Below are 14,121 nucleotides of genomic sequence, written 5' to 3'. Positions count from 1 at the left end.
TCCATCCATTATGCTGACTACTACATTCACAAGGCTCAGTTTCCTCATCTGAAAAGTAACAATTAGATTGAATGAACTCTGAGGTCCCTTCAAGGCTCCAAATCTATCATCTATGTGAGTAATCAGAGGATTTAGGATTTTTGCCAATGAAGGAACTCCTGGCATGGGGGAGTGCTCCCAATAGAGACCAAAACCTAAGCAGGACTTAGGCAAGTTCCTTAGAAAGTTTACTGTAGTGTATAGAGGATTTGGGACTTGACCAACATCACAAAACTGATAAACATCAGAAGCAGAATTGGCAACCACTTGACAGCAAACCCCCACCTTTCTCCACTATCATTGCCTATTACACAAGAGCTTTGGAAATTTTTTTGGTCCCCTCTGGCAGTCTGGTGAAGGCTATAGACCCCTTCTAAGAATTGTGATTTTTAAATGCATGAAATAAAACACAAGATTGCAAAGAAAACCAAAGGCTAATGAAAATAAAAAAGGTCTTTTCCCCTCTCTGATCAAGTTCATATAACTTTATGTCACTATGACATCTCACCAGCTCTGTGATGCTAAAAACAATCCCTCAGACTCTACCTGCCGTAAAATGGGGAAATGAGAGCATCTTGCTTCCTTGGGTTGTTGTAAGGATCACATAAGATAATATTTGTAAAGGTCTTAGCACACAGTAGGCACTCAAAGTTTCTTTCTTCCTCACTTCCTTTTTTTCTTAATTCCTTTCTCTGACCCTCTTTCTCTTTTTTTCTTTCTTCTTTTCTTTACTCTTTTCTTCCTTCTCTCTCTCCATCCTTCCTTCCTCCTTCCTTCTTTCCTTTCTTCCTTTCCCTTTTTCTATTCTTCCTTCTCTCCTTTTATGCCTTCATTCTTCCTTTCCTTCCCTCATTCCTTCTTTCCTCCCTTCTTTCCTTCTTCCTTTCCCTCTTTCTTTTCTCCCTCCATCCCCTCCTTTCATTCCATCCTTCTTTCCTTTCCTCCTTCCTTCTTCCTTCTCTTCTTTCCTTCTTCCTTACCCTCTTTCTTTCCTCCCTCCATCCCATCCTTTTGTTCCATCCTTCTTTTCTTCCCTCCTTCCTTCTTCCTTCTCTTCCTTCCTTCTTTCCTTCCTTGAGGGCTAAAAATCTCAAACAGATATGATTGAAAAATTATGCTCACAGGCTAAGAGATTTAGAGTTGAAAGGGACCTTAGAAGTCACACAGTCTCATCTCTTCATTTTACAAATGAGCTAACAGATCTACAGAAGTTACATGCCTTTCCAGGATCACAAAATCAATAAGCATCTGGAGTAAAATTTGAACTCGGGTCTTCCAACTCCAAATTCAGTGCCTTAAATCTTGCTTCCTACCTGTCAAACAGCTAAGAACAGGGACTGCAAAGTATGACCAGCAGGCTTGACAGGCACTTAAAATACTCATGAAAAAATTACCTGAATCAAAATAACACCATCCTAGCAAGAAGTCTCCATGTATGTATGGTTGGTGGCTCAGTGGAAAGCAGGTTTAGTTTTTTAAGAAGTCCTAGAATCATTAATGTGATACTGCTACCCCTCACACACATATATAATATCCCTGGCCTCGGCCCCCACACTCCTCTCTAGACTGCTACTTCCAGAATTTAATACGATTTCCATTTTTCATCTTTTATTAACGATTATATTTTTCTCAGAGAAAAAAGCAGCCAGATTTTGTTTTGAGCTAATAATAGCACTTTACATCCCTAGATTGTTATAAGGATCAATTAAGATAGTATCTATAAAGCTCTTTGCAAAGTGCCTCACACACAGTAGGTTCTTAATCCTTGTTTCTTTCCCACAAGCTGCTGGACCATCCTGAGATAAGAAGAACAGAAAAACAATGGTACTTACCTCTCCTGAAGAATAAATTCAATATTTTCTGGAGAAAACTGTCCAGTCACAGGATGCCTAAATGCTGTGGTCTGCTGATTGTGGCTAGAGAGAAAGACAAAGAGAATGAGAACGAACGTGAGTGGGAATCTGGACTGTGAAAAATAGGACTTGAGACACAATAAAATTTCTGAAATGGCTCTGTATTTACAGAGACTCCCTTCCTCCCGCTTCCCCCTTCACAAATTTGTGTTTCAATCGTAGCCATGAGCTGAGCCCAATTTCCGGATAGGGTCACGGGGTTTACAGCCTTCTCTATCATTCTCTCACAGACATGTTGAATGTGGCGAGGGCACGCAGGATTTATGAAGCAGACCACCGCCCAGGCTGACTCAAGCATCAGTCTCCCAAAGTGAGAAAGACGCTAAAAGTCAACTGGGTTTTACCATTATGAGAATTTACTAAGCATCCTTTAGAAGGAGTAGGTGAGGGTCTTATTCAACAAAATTAAGAAACCTCATAGAGTTATTTTCAAAAAACATGATCTAAAAAAGCAAAGACATATCAAGATGAAGTCCATTTTTTTTTCCTTTGCATAAATGAAGGGGAAATATGGGCACAGAATACTATATACTAACCCTGCTCTCCTTTTCAAACATAGGAGGTCTCTGTGGTACACAGGAGTTTTTAAAAAACAATGATGTTGGGACAGCTGGGTGGTACAGTAGATAGAGCACCAGCCCTGAAGTCAGGAGGAGGAGGAAGAAGAAGAGGAGAAGAAGGAAGAAAAGAATGATGTCATGGAAGAAAAAAATGGTATCAATAATTCCTTTGTTGACTCTTCATGACTCTATCTTGGCAAAGATACTGGAATGGTTGGCCATTTCCTTCATTTTATAGATGAGTAAATCAAGGCAAACAAGATTAAGTGACTTTCCACAGCCAGGAAGTATCTGAGGCCAGATTAAAACTCCGGTATTCCTGATTCCAGGTGTGGTGCTCTATCCACTGCACCACCCAGCTACCCAGTCTCAATTAATATTTAAAACTTAAACAGAAAGAATAAGGACGGGACCTTATGTCTGATCCAGGGAAGTATCAGATGATAAAACTCTCTCTACATTATAATCTTTGATAATTGTAAAAAATGATGATAATAAAATTAAAAGAAATAAAATTCTAAAAATTATTAAAAAGGTCAAGGTCTCCCATTTCATCCAGGGCCACCTCCAATTGTCTTGCTCTCTCTCTGGCCACTGGACTCAGATGGCTCTGGAGGAGAAACTGAGGCAGGTGATCTTGCAATAGTCTCTCTCCTTTAAATCCAATTCACTTGCATGTCATGGCACCCTCTCCCTGATATTAGGGTCCTCTTTGAAAAGAAGAACAAGAAGAATGCTTCTATTTCTTAAATCTCAATATGGGGAGTGTATCTCCACCTACCACCAGGATAATTTCAATCCCATGGCAAAGATAAAAGGTGAAAGTACAGGTACCCAAGGGAGCAGTAGCCCAGAGCAGATGCTGCCAAATACAATCACCGGCCTTTTTTTCTGGTACAAATAGTCACGTTTATTAATGGTTGGAATGCAGTTAGACATAGGGAGTGGGGATCAGGAGAGAACAGAAGTCTCAGAGTAGGTACAGGATGTGGGAGGTCCCAAGGTTGGGAAATACTCCCCCTCTTTTTTTTTTGAGCTAAGTTCACCTTAAAAGAGTTTTTGTTTTTCTCACCAACAGTCCCAGAGACAATAGCTCCATAGTTGGAGGCCTTTTAGTCTAACTCATCCATTTTAGAGATGAGAAAACTGAGACCTAAGATGTCAATCCAGCATTCGAGATGAAGTGAAAAAGCAGTTAGAATTTGAATCCTGCCCTTGGATCTCAAGTAAATAAATAAAAAATAAATAAAAATCCTGAGGTATCATGTAAAGACCACTAAGATGGAACCAATGGAGCTGAATTCAAGTCTGGACTCAACCACTTTTGCTGACCCAAAACGTGGGAAAACGAATAAGTCACTTTACCCCTGACTTAGGACTTGGGGGCACTCATCTGGAAAATGGGATAATAATCTCTGCATTCTCTCCCTCGAGGGTTTATGATGAAGTACTAAGTAAACTGTAAAACTCTAAAGAGATGAGGGCTGCTTCATTATCACTGTTATTATTGTTCTGCCATAACCTGAGGGTGGTACCTTCCCTGGGAAGACATTCTCACGGGATCCCACTTAGAATAACAATCGTAGTTGACATTTCTGTAATGCTGTGGGGATTTCAAGGCACTTTCCTCCCAATAACCTCATGATATAAATAGTACCCATTCTTATTCCTATATTTTTCCAGATGAGGCAATTGGAATCTTCAGACACCAGATCCAGGGCCCTTTCAACAATACCAGTGATCTCAAACCCAAGTAGAAATCAATTCCTCTTGACTTAGAAAGCCACAAATTAACATCATCTATGTTTTATTGCATTTTTATTTATTTTGTTAAATGTTTCCCAATTCCGTTTAATCTGGTCTGAGCCACTCTGTGGTTGTAGTTTTGTCTGTGGTCTGAGTTGGATACCTCAGGACTCCATCGTACCGCAGTTCATTAAATTTGCAGAGAGATTTACAACAAAGACAAGCCCAGGTCTTCAAAGCTTGCTAAGCTCCAAGCCTCCCCTGGTCCTTCATGCGGACACCCCCTCCCCTCGGAAGATCTGTGGATTGGGAAGGAGCTAATTAATGTGGAGAAGCTCAGGTCCTAACAAGTCAGTTGTGGAACACGCAAAGCCACCACCGTGGAGTTTCATTTCCCAGCTCTCTGGGCTGGACATAAAGCAAGAAACGAAACAAATCCTGGTATCTGGCTGGCAGGAAGAAGCCGCGGCTTCTCAGAATGGGTGTCTGGAGAATGCATGAGGAGAGCTGTTTGAGATTCCTGCTTTAAAAAAAGCTTCCCAGGCACTCGGCTCCCTATCCAGGACTCAGAGCCAGACATGACCATCGAGGTCCTCTCAACCCCCTTCATTTGAAGAGCAGAGAGGTTGCCTTGTCTAAAATAATGGGGGATTTGAACTCCAAAGCCAACGTCCTTTCCACTGCACACTGCCCAATCCTTGGGACATCAGTGTCTCACACTAAGTGAATATTTATGGGTGCCCTTGGGATGTATCGTTCATTCCAGATATAGTAATTTGGACACCTCTCTTAATCCAAGGTAGTCCGGGCTACCACCCAGTTTAATAAGACCTCGGGCCAGCTCTGCCTTTATTACTTGGGGGAGCCAATCCTTTTTCCCTCCACAAAAGCCACAAGGTTCTAAGTCCCCTGGACCCAGTTAGGGAAATGCACTGCCCCTGGTGGGCTTCCATGGACATTAAAGACATTGATATCTTCTCCATCAGGATGCCCTCAAAGGAGGAGCCTTGGAGCCCACAGATATTGCTACTGTGGCTGCACTTTAAGGTGACACACAGTGGCAGATGGGTTCAATTTCTTTTTTGGACAAAGTGTGCGATCCCCAGAGGGCACTTAATAAATACCATATAATCACAAGCAGCAATTACTGGCATCCACTAGCTCAGACCGGCTTAGGTCTAGTATCAGTGGACCTTTTAGTTTGTATAAGCTGGCTTCAGAGTGGGTCTTGCTCTCCAACATAGTTAAACGCGACACTGGAAGAAATGGGTTAAGAGAAGGTCATCTAATCATTTGGCAAAGTTGGATGGCAAGTACCCGACCTCACCTCTGTAAAAAGGCCAGTTATACGGCTACCCAATACTAAGTTATCCACAAACTCACTCTTAGCCAAAAGCAATACTGAGCCCTAACAAGGGCAGGGCAACTGGGGCTTTGACCCAAGTTGCCAAATTATTTACAGGGTGCTAATAGAAATTCTACTCCTTCAGCAGGTAGGAACAATTAAGATGAGCGCTGCATTAGCAAGAATAATTAATTAAAAATAATTAAAGTAAGAAGCTACTGGATATCACAGGTTTTCAGTCCCATAGATTCTCGGCTCTTGAGCTTCTAAGTCTCATTCTCACTCTTCCCCTCTTCTCAACTGAATTTTTTTTTCTCCAAACACCAGAATTTCTAGTTAAAGCTCGGCTGAAAGCACAGACGTAGATTCCTAGAAATCTAGAATTAAAACAGGGGTCGGAGAATGTCTGGGGAGGAAAACAAATGACTAACCTGAGGTCACAGTGTTAGTTCATGGCAAAGTCGGGACTCAACCCTGGGTCTCCTGGCTTTCTGGGATCATTCTTTCCACTGCACTGTATTATCATAAACACTTCTAAGCAGTATCATTTTAATCTTGTCTATATATAAGTACTCCCCTATGTCAGCCCAGGGCCCCCTCGAGATGCTCCAGCCTGTTCTATTCCCTGATATTAAGAGTGAACATACCCAATGAGTCTGTCTCGGGACACGATGAACAAGCACAGACACATCTGCCGAAATACCTGTTTCGGAACCTGTGCCGCCACCCTCTTCCTTGGCCAGGAGAGTCAGGCTTTAAGCCAGGTGGAGAGTAAGAGTTCTCCCTCCTTTAGAAAAGAGAAAAAAACTCACAAGGGTTTGCGGCTCTCCCTTGTCAAACCAGGAATGAAACGATGCAACTCCTAAAAGGCAGCAAAACTCAAACCTCCCATTTCCACCTGTCACTGCTTCCATTCCACTGGGGATGCCGTGATGAGTAAGACTGAGTCCTTTCTTTCAAGAGCTCAGTCTAGCCAGGAAGATAATGTGGTATAAACAAACAGGGTTCTAATACAGGATCTAAGTGCATGGGAGACATAGAAGGTGGAATGAGAATGAGGAAGGGGGAAGCATTTATCAAGCACCCACTCTGTGCCAGGCACGGTATCAAAATCAACCCAGGGGAAGCACCTGGAAGAGTGGGAGGGCAGAGGGGAGTCATAGAAGACCTCATGGAGGAGGTGGCATTTGAGCTGAGCCTTGGACATTGGGTAGCTTGTTAACAGAGACCAGGGTTGAGGGAAGAGGGTAAATTCAAGTCTATTCCAAACACAGAGATAGAGTGAGTGGAGAAAGGAAGAAAATGAGCCAGATTGGGGAAATGACTCTTTCAGTTCATGGTGAGGAAGAAGTGGGGGGGGGGGCAAAGTTTATTGTAAGAGAACATAAAATGAAGTAGAAGTCGCTTTGAATGTTGGACCAAGAAGCTTGGGCTGTATTTAATAGTAGACAGTTGAGAAATATTCAAGGTTTATCTAAACAAAGCAGTGACCCGGACAGATCTACACATGAGAATGCATATGGCAGGTATGAAAGATGGCTTGAAGCGAGGAGGAGGGTAAAGTAGAGAAGAGGAGACCAGCTAGGAGGCTGACACGATGAGGTGAGAAGTGATGGGGGCCTATGCTAGGCTGGGGGCCTTGGGAATGGAGATGCTCTGAATATCTGTTAGAAGTCATCCCCATCAAGCAATCATCCAATCCCTGTCACATTAAAGGGTAGTTCCAGAGGCATCGACTGAATAAGCTCATAGGTGACAAAGAACCTTTTCTGGGAGGAGATTCTGAATAGTGGGCAGCAGCAGGGGATAGAGAGAGAAGGGGAAAGGGAAAAGAAAAGGAGGGAGGGGTGGAGAGAGACAAAAGGTGAAAAGGAGAGGGAAAAGGGCTAATACTGTCAGGCCAGGGACTCATTTGCCTTTTTCCTAAATGAAATCAAAAGGCTCCGTTACATATTATAGTAATCTTTACAAAAATACTCTCCAGAGGTCTCAAAATAACTTGAATCCAGTCAAACAAAGCTTTCTTTCTGAAGGGCAAAAAACAGTGTTAACTAGGAGACTATAGCAATGCTCCTCTGAGATTTGGAGGGGAAAATGTGTCCATCAACACTTTGTTCTCATTCAGCCTCAGGCTGCTTAAAAAAAAAAATAAGAAGAATCAACTTTAAAAAAAAAAAAAAAAAGACATGCATCAAGCTCTAGCAGCCAGCCTTAGGATACCCTTCAGAATTCTTAATTGCCCTTCTCCAGCATCATAAACCACTGAACTTTGTTAAGCCTGAACCACCTCTTGCTGGTAACTGCAAATTCCTGTCTCATTTGTAAATGAGTTTGAATGTAAAAAGCTTAATCATTGATCCCAAAGCCGCGTTTAGAACAGACATTAGGATGTTGCTTTTCAATTTCCTTAGGAGACCATAAACCTCCTGAGAAAATCAGTTAGCAAATGGCTTTCTCAGGAAGATTTAGATTTCTGGTGGGAGAAGCTATTTAAGAGTCAGATTTCTCCCAGAGAAACATGGGCTACCTTTGGAAACAGGGCCTTCCCTCTCAGTGGTCTCCAAGCTTGGATTGGATGGATGCTCAGATGCAAGCTACAGATTCCAGTGGGATCAGATGGATTCTGGGGTCCCTTTCCACATTCCAGTGTCATGACATTCCAGAGGAGGAATGCTAAACATGTAAATTCCAAGAATATAATTCAGGAATATAATGCAAAAGTTTTGTTTTTATAATCTTCAGCACAAAGCAAGAAGAAAATTGCTCCAAGGAGCAAGTGAATTTTACAGGAAACATGGAGACCTTCCTATGCCACTTAACCCTCACCAAGGAAGAATTCAAGACAAGTGTATCAGAAAAAAATCTTGAATTAGGAATCAAAAAAAGTGGGTTCTAGGTATGGCTTGGCCTATGACTTGCAAATCTAGGTCACTTTTCTCACTTGTAAAATTAGGGGAAGGGAGGAGTTCTCAACTGGGTGGTCTCTCATGATTGGCTCTGAAGCCAAATGAACGTCAGTCCAAAAGCTATCTCCATCACTGACTACTTGCATGATTTGGGGCTTGTCACTGAACCCCTTTGGGCCTCCATTTTCTCATCAGTATTATTAAGGAAGTAGACTAGGTGATCTCCAAAATCCCTTTCACTTCTAAGTCTATGATCCTATGATCACTTCAATCATTTTGTCTTGTTCAAGATTAACTTCTTTCCACAAATTGGCATTTGTCTGAAGAGACCATTGTCGATGCAAAAGGAAGTCACCAACCAAATCATATTGGAGATGGCCAGGTGACAGGATGAATATCCGAGTGTGGTATGGTCCTGTAAACAAGAATGCTAATATGATCTGAGGCTACTGAAGGGAATTGATTGACAAAAAAAAAAAAAAAAAAAAAAAAAAAAAGTGGGATTTTTAAACAATCTCTACTGGGGAAAGGGGGAGAATCAAAGGAAGGGATAAGACCTTTACTAAGGGTGAATGATGACAAATGACAACAGAGAGAAAGTAGGCTGTTCAATTAGACTGTTCAATTACCTACATTCCATTCAAGGTGACAAGGATTGGTTAATAGCTTAGAGGTGATACCCATTGCCAAGGCACCAGCCTAGTACAAAAACTCTCCTCCCCTCTCACCTGGATATGAAGCCTTCTAGCCAGTTCTCCTCACTACTACTCTGCCTGCCTCCTCCTTTTCTCTTGCTTCTGATTTCTCTTCGAAGGAGAAAAACCATTACGATGAAGATGACAGAAGAAAATGGCTAATTAGGAGGTAAGAAGATACCAAAAATTCTAGAATGGGTCATTAAATAAAAATAGTTGATGAAAATCTAAGAAAAAGAAGCAGAGAGTCCGTAAAGTTATCATGGTTTCATCAAAAACAGATCAATGCCAGACTGCCCTTTTTTCTTTTTCTGACAGGATTACTAAACCAGTTTTGGCCAAACTTTTGATAAAGAATCTCATAACATTTTTATGGAAAGGATGAAAAGATATGAGATGATAATATAACCAGGTAGATTCAGATCTGGTTGGAAGGTCAAGAGAAATAGCTGTTAATGAGGCAGGAGGTCTCTAGGGGAATACCCTCAAGGATCTTTGCTTGACCCTGTGCTGTTTAACATTCTTACTGATGACTTAGATAAAAGTACAGATGATATGCTCATCAAATTTGCATATAACACAAAGGCAGAATAGAGAATTAACACATAAGATAACAGAATCTGCATGCAAAAGACTCTTGACAGATGAGAACCAAAAGCTAAATTAAATAAAAAATTCAACAGGGAATCAATGTTAAGTTTTACACTTGAGTACAAAAAATCAACTTCCAGAGCACAAAATGAGAGGGAGATGCTCAGATAGCAGATGTTTAAAAAAAAAAAAAAAAAAAAAAAAAGAGATGTGGGGCTTTTAACAGACTTCAAGCTCAGTGAGTCTCAGTAAGTTGATTTGCTAACTAAAAATCACTAATGCAACTTTGGGTTGGATTAAAAGGCATGGACTATAGGTACAAAGAGGTGATAGCTTCACGTGTTTTGTCCTTATTACTCGCCATCTGGAGTACTGTGTTCATTTATGGGCACCATAGCTTAAAAAGGATATTAGTAAGTTGGACAATGTCCATAGGAAGGCAACCAGCACAGTGAAGGACTTTGAGGGACAGGTGAAGGACATATTTAATCTGAGGAGAAGAACAGTCAGTGAAAGTTGTCCATGGAGAAAGGATTAGTCTTAGTCCCAAATAACAGAACCAGAAACAATGAGTAGAAGTCTCAAAAAGACCAATTTAGGCTTGAGGTCAGAAAAAAAATTGCTAAGATTAGGGCTGTCCAAGTGTGGATGGATGAGACCATGATGCAGATTCTCCCCAGCTTAATAAGGCTGAGAGAAGCAATTTTACATTCACAAAGAGCCTTAGTTACAAGACCCATTTTGCCTGGAGACCTCACTGTGAATAGTAGGAGCCTAATAAATGTTTATTCAATTGGATGGGCATCCAAAAGCCATTTTGGCAAGTCATACACAGATACTCTTTCAGGTGATAAACTAGGTTAAAGAACTGAAACCTCGAAAACCCCAGGGTGAAGGGAGTCTGCCAAACTCTTCCATCCTCGTTAGTATAATTAAAAACAATACACAACCTGTACTTAACAATCCATTAAATATATCAGCACTAAAAATGTTTGTAGCAACCCTTTTATGGTGACAAGGAACTTGGAAACTGAGTGGCTGCCCATCAGTTGGAGAATGGTATATGAAGTTAATGGAATATTGCTGTTCTATAAGAAATGACCAGTAAGATGATTTCAGAGAGGCCTGGAGAGACCTAAATGAACTGATGCCAAATGAAGTGAGTAGAATCAAGAGAACATTGTCCACAGCAACAAGATTACGTGATGATCAACTGTGATGGACATGGCTCTTTTCTTTCTTTCTTTATTTTAATTATAGCTTTTTATTTACAAGTTATATGCATGGGTAATTTTTCAGCATTGATCCTTGCAAAACCTTCTGTTCCAACTTTTCCCCTCCTTCCCCCCAGATGGCAGGTAGACCAATACATGTTAAATATGTTAAAGTATAAGTTAAATACAATATAAGTATACATGTCCTAACAGTTATTTTGCTGCACAAGAAGAATCGGACTTTGAAATAATGTAAAATTAACCTGAGAAGGAAATCAAAAATGCAGGCGGACAAAAACAGAGGTTTGGAAATGCTATGTAGTGGTTCACACTCATTTCCCAGAGTTCTTTCACTGGGTGTAGCTGGTTCTATTCATTATTGAACAAATGGAACTGATTTGGTTCATCTCATCATTGAAGAGAGCCAGGACGTGATTCTTTTCAACAGCAAGGTGATTCAGACCAGTTCCAATGGTCTTGTGATAGAGAGAGCCATCTGCACCCAGAGAAGAGACTGTGGGGGCTGAGTGTGGATCACAACATAGTATTTTCCCTTTTTTTGTTGTTTACTTGCTTTTTTTCCCCTTTCACATTTTTTTTTCTTTTTGATCTGATTTTTCTTGTGTAACAAGATAAATGTGGAAATATATTTAGAAGAAATACACATGTTTAACTTATACTGGATTGTCTGATGTCTAAGGGGCGGGTGGGGGGAAGGGAGGGAGAAAAAATTGGAATACAAGGTTTTTCAAGGGTTAATATTGAAAACTATATATATATATATATATATATATACACATACATACACACACACACACATCAGCTCTGAAAACATTTAGATATTCTCACACATCACTCTAAGAGAGGGCTTCACTTTTTTTTTCAAATCCTGATTTCTACTCCTTTAACCCTCTTCCTAATTGTCCTGTCCATCTGAGTTCTGTCCAATTAGCCTTGACCTTTCCATTGTTGTTTGGCCAACCCAGGAATTCTGGAGGAAATGATTTTTAAGCCAAGTTCATATACTGATAAAATAACACCAACACCTCAGATTTCAATAGCATTTAAGGTTGGCAAAAGGCTTTTGGACCAACCAGCTCTGCAGGGTACAAAGTTCAACTATTACAATCTCCATTTTACAGATAGGGAAATTGAGACTCAGACACTTAAAGTGATATGTTCAAGATCTGTGTCAGGATATGAACACAGACCTCAGATTCCAAGACCAGTGCTCATAAAAGGTGCAGCATAAAAAAAAAATCAACTCCCTAGTATTGATTTTGTTAGATATTTATGGAATTGAGATTCTAACTATAAAACTGTTCCCAAATACAAAGTTATGTATAATAGCCCCAGAACCAAAAGAATAATTTTCTTCTGGATTATGACATCATAAAATTAAGCTCTTATTTACATGTCTAAGAACTCAGCCAAGGGTCTATATAAGGTAAAATCAACCTGAAACCAACATCATCACTTTTAACATTTGCAAAGCATCGTTACTGAAGAGGCAGGGCTACCAAAAATTAGCTCTTGAACAGTGGTGACCAACACCCTTAAGAAACAAGATTTTAGAATTAAAAGAGACCCCAAGAAGTCCGTCAGCTAATCTGGGGAGGGGTTTCTTTTTTTGCATCATAAATTCTCTAAGCAGTTTGGGGAACCCAATGGAATGTTTCTCAGAATACTATTTTATATGCAGAAAATAAAATACACAGGATTACAATGGAAACTGATCATTTTAGAATAAGAATGTAATTTTTTCTTATCCAAATTCAATAACCTTTTGAAATTCACCAATTAAGAATTCCTGATCTAATCTGATCACTTCATTTATTTTACAAGTGAGGAAACTGAGGCTCCAACAGGATTAAGTGACTTCCTCAAGGTCACAGATGTATTGAGTAGCAGAACTGGGATTGAACTCTTTGTCCTTACATCCAGAGCTCTTTCCACTATAATACATTTGTGAGAGGCAATACAATGAAGAGCCAGAGTCACTGTCTTCCAGAACCTTAAAAAGTATCAGGGGAAACTTCTCATCCTCAGAAAACATCAAGTGTCATCCACCTGTTTAATGTTGCAGAACAGAGGTGTCAAACATGTCAGCAGCGGGCAACATTTCCAAGTGCCCCTAAACCACACTAAAATGTAATTGAGAAATATTGGCCAAAATAAATTCAAATATAATAAAATAAATTTAAAAAACAGTAAAACAGATTATATTTTAAAATTAAGCTAATATGCGCCTCAAAAAGATCCTCATGTGTGGGTAAAAGGCCCCTCTTTTTAAAATAATAGCCTTTTATTTTCAAAATATATGCAAAGATAGTTTAACATTTACCCTTGCAAACCATGTCCATTTTTCTCCCCATCTCCTCCCCTAGAAAGCAAGTAATCCAATATATGTTAAACGTGTGCAATTCTTCTAAACATACTTCCACATTTATCATGCTACACAAGAAAAATCAGATCAAAAAGGGAAAAAATGAGAGAGAGAAAAAGCAAGCAAACAACAACAACAAAGGTAAAAATTCTATGTTGTGATCCACATTTAGTCCCAACAATCCTTTTTCTGGATGAACAAAGTTTCTATATCCCCATCACAAGTTTGTTGAAACTGGGAGCCCCTGTTTCTAGACCTTCCACAATTCTAATGTAGAGCAGCCAGGTGATGCAGTAGATAGAGCTAGGTCTATCAGGAAGACCTGAGTTCAAATATACCTTCAGACACTAGCTGTGTGATCCTGGGCAAGTCACTTAACACTGCTTCAGTTTCTTATCTGTGGAAGAGCTAGAGAAGGAAATGGCAAACCTGTCCGGTACTTTTGCCAAGAAAATCCCAAATGGGGTCAACAGAGAGTGGGACAGATCTGAAATGATTCCACTCATCTAAGACAAACTTTTTTTTGGAAAGGATCGGACTAAGTGCCATTGTCTTCCAGCTCTGACACAGATTTGAACCTTGAAAGGCCCTTACAGGTCCATTAAGTGGAAGCCCCTCGTTTCACAGAGGAGAAAACAGAAGTCGCCAGAGAAGAGGTGTGGTCAGACCCAAAGGAAACAGCCTCCAGGGCCCGGCTCTGAAGCCTGGACCCTTTCCTCCGGCCTC

At 40.4% G+C, this 14,121-nt stretch overlaps 1 protein-coding gene across 6 annotated transcripts in view; it reads right to left on the bottom strand.

The window, feature by feature from the left end:
- PLEKHA7 (pleckstrin homology domain containing A7) overlaps positions 1-14,121 on the bottom strand; it is a 203,416-nt gene that overhangs the window by 101,034 nt on the left and 88,261 nt on the right. For all 6 annotated transcript variants that reach the window (XM_051966044.1, XM_051966041.1, XM_051966043.1 and 3 more), the window contains exon 2: positions 1,872-1,955. In XM_051966044.1, the coding sequence (XP_051822004.1) occupies positions 1,872-1,955 (84 nt within the window). The remainder of the gene's footprint in view (positions 1-1,871; positions 1,956-14,121) is intronic.

Source organism: Antechinus flavipes, chromosome 6, assembly GCF_016432865.1.
Source record: "Antechinus flavipes isolate AdamAnt ecotype Samford, QLD, Australia chromosome 6, AdamAnt_v2, whole genome shotgun sequence".
NCBI lineage: Eukaryota > Metazoa > Chordata > Mammalia > Dasyuromorphia > Dasyuridae > Antechinus > Antechinus flavipes.
The sequence above is the reverse complement of the archived record's forward strand: the minus strand, read 5'-3'. Positions and strand labels throughout refer to the sequence as shown.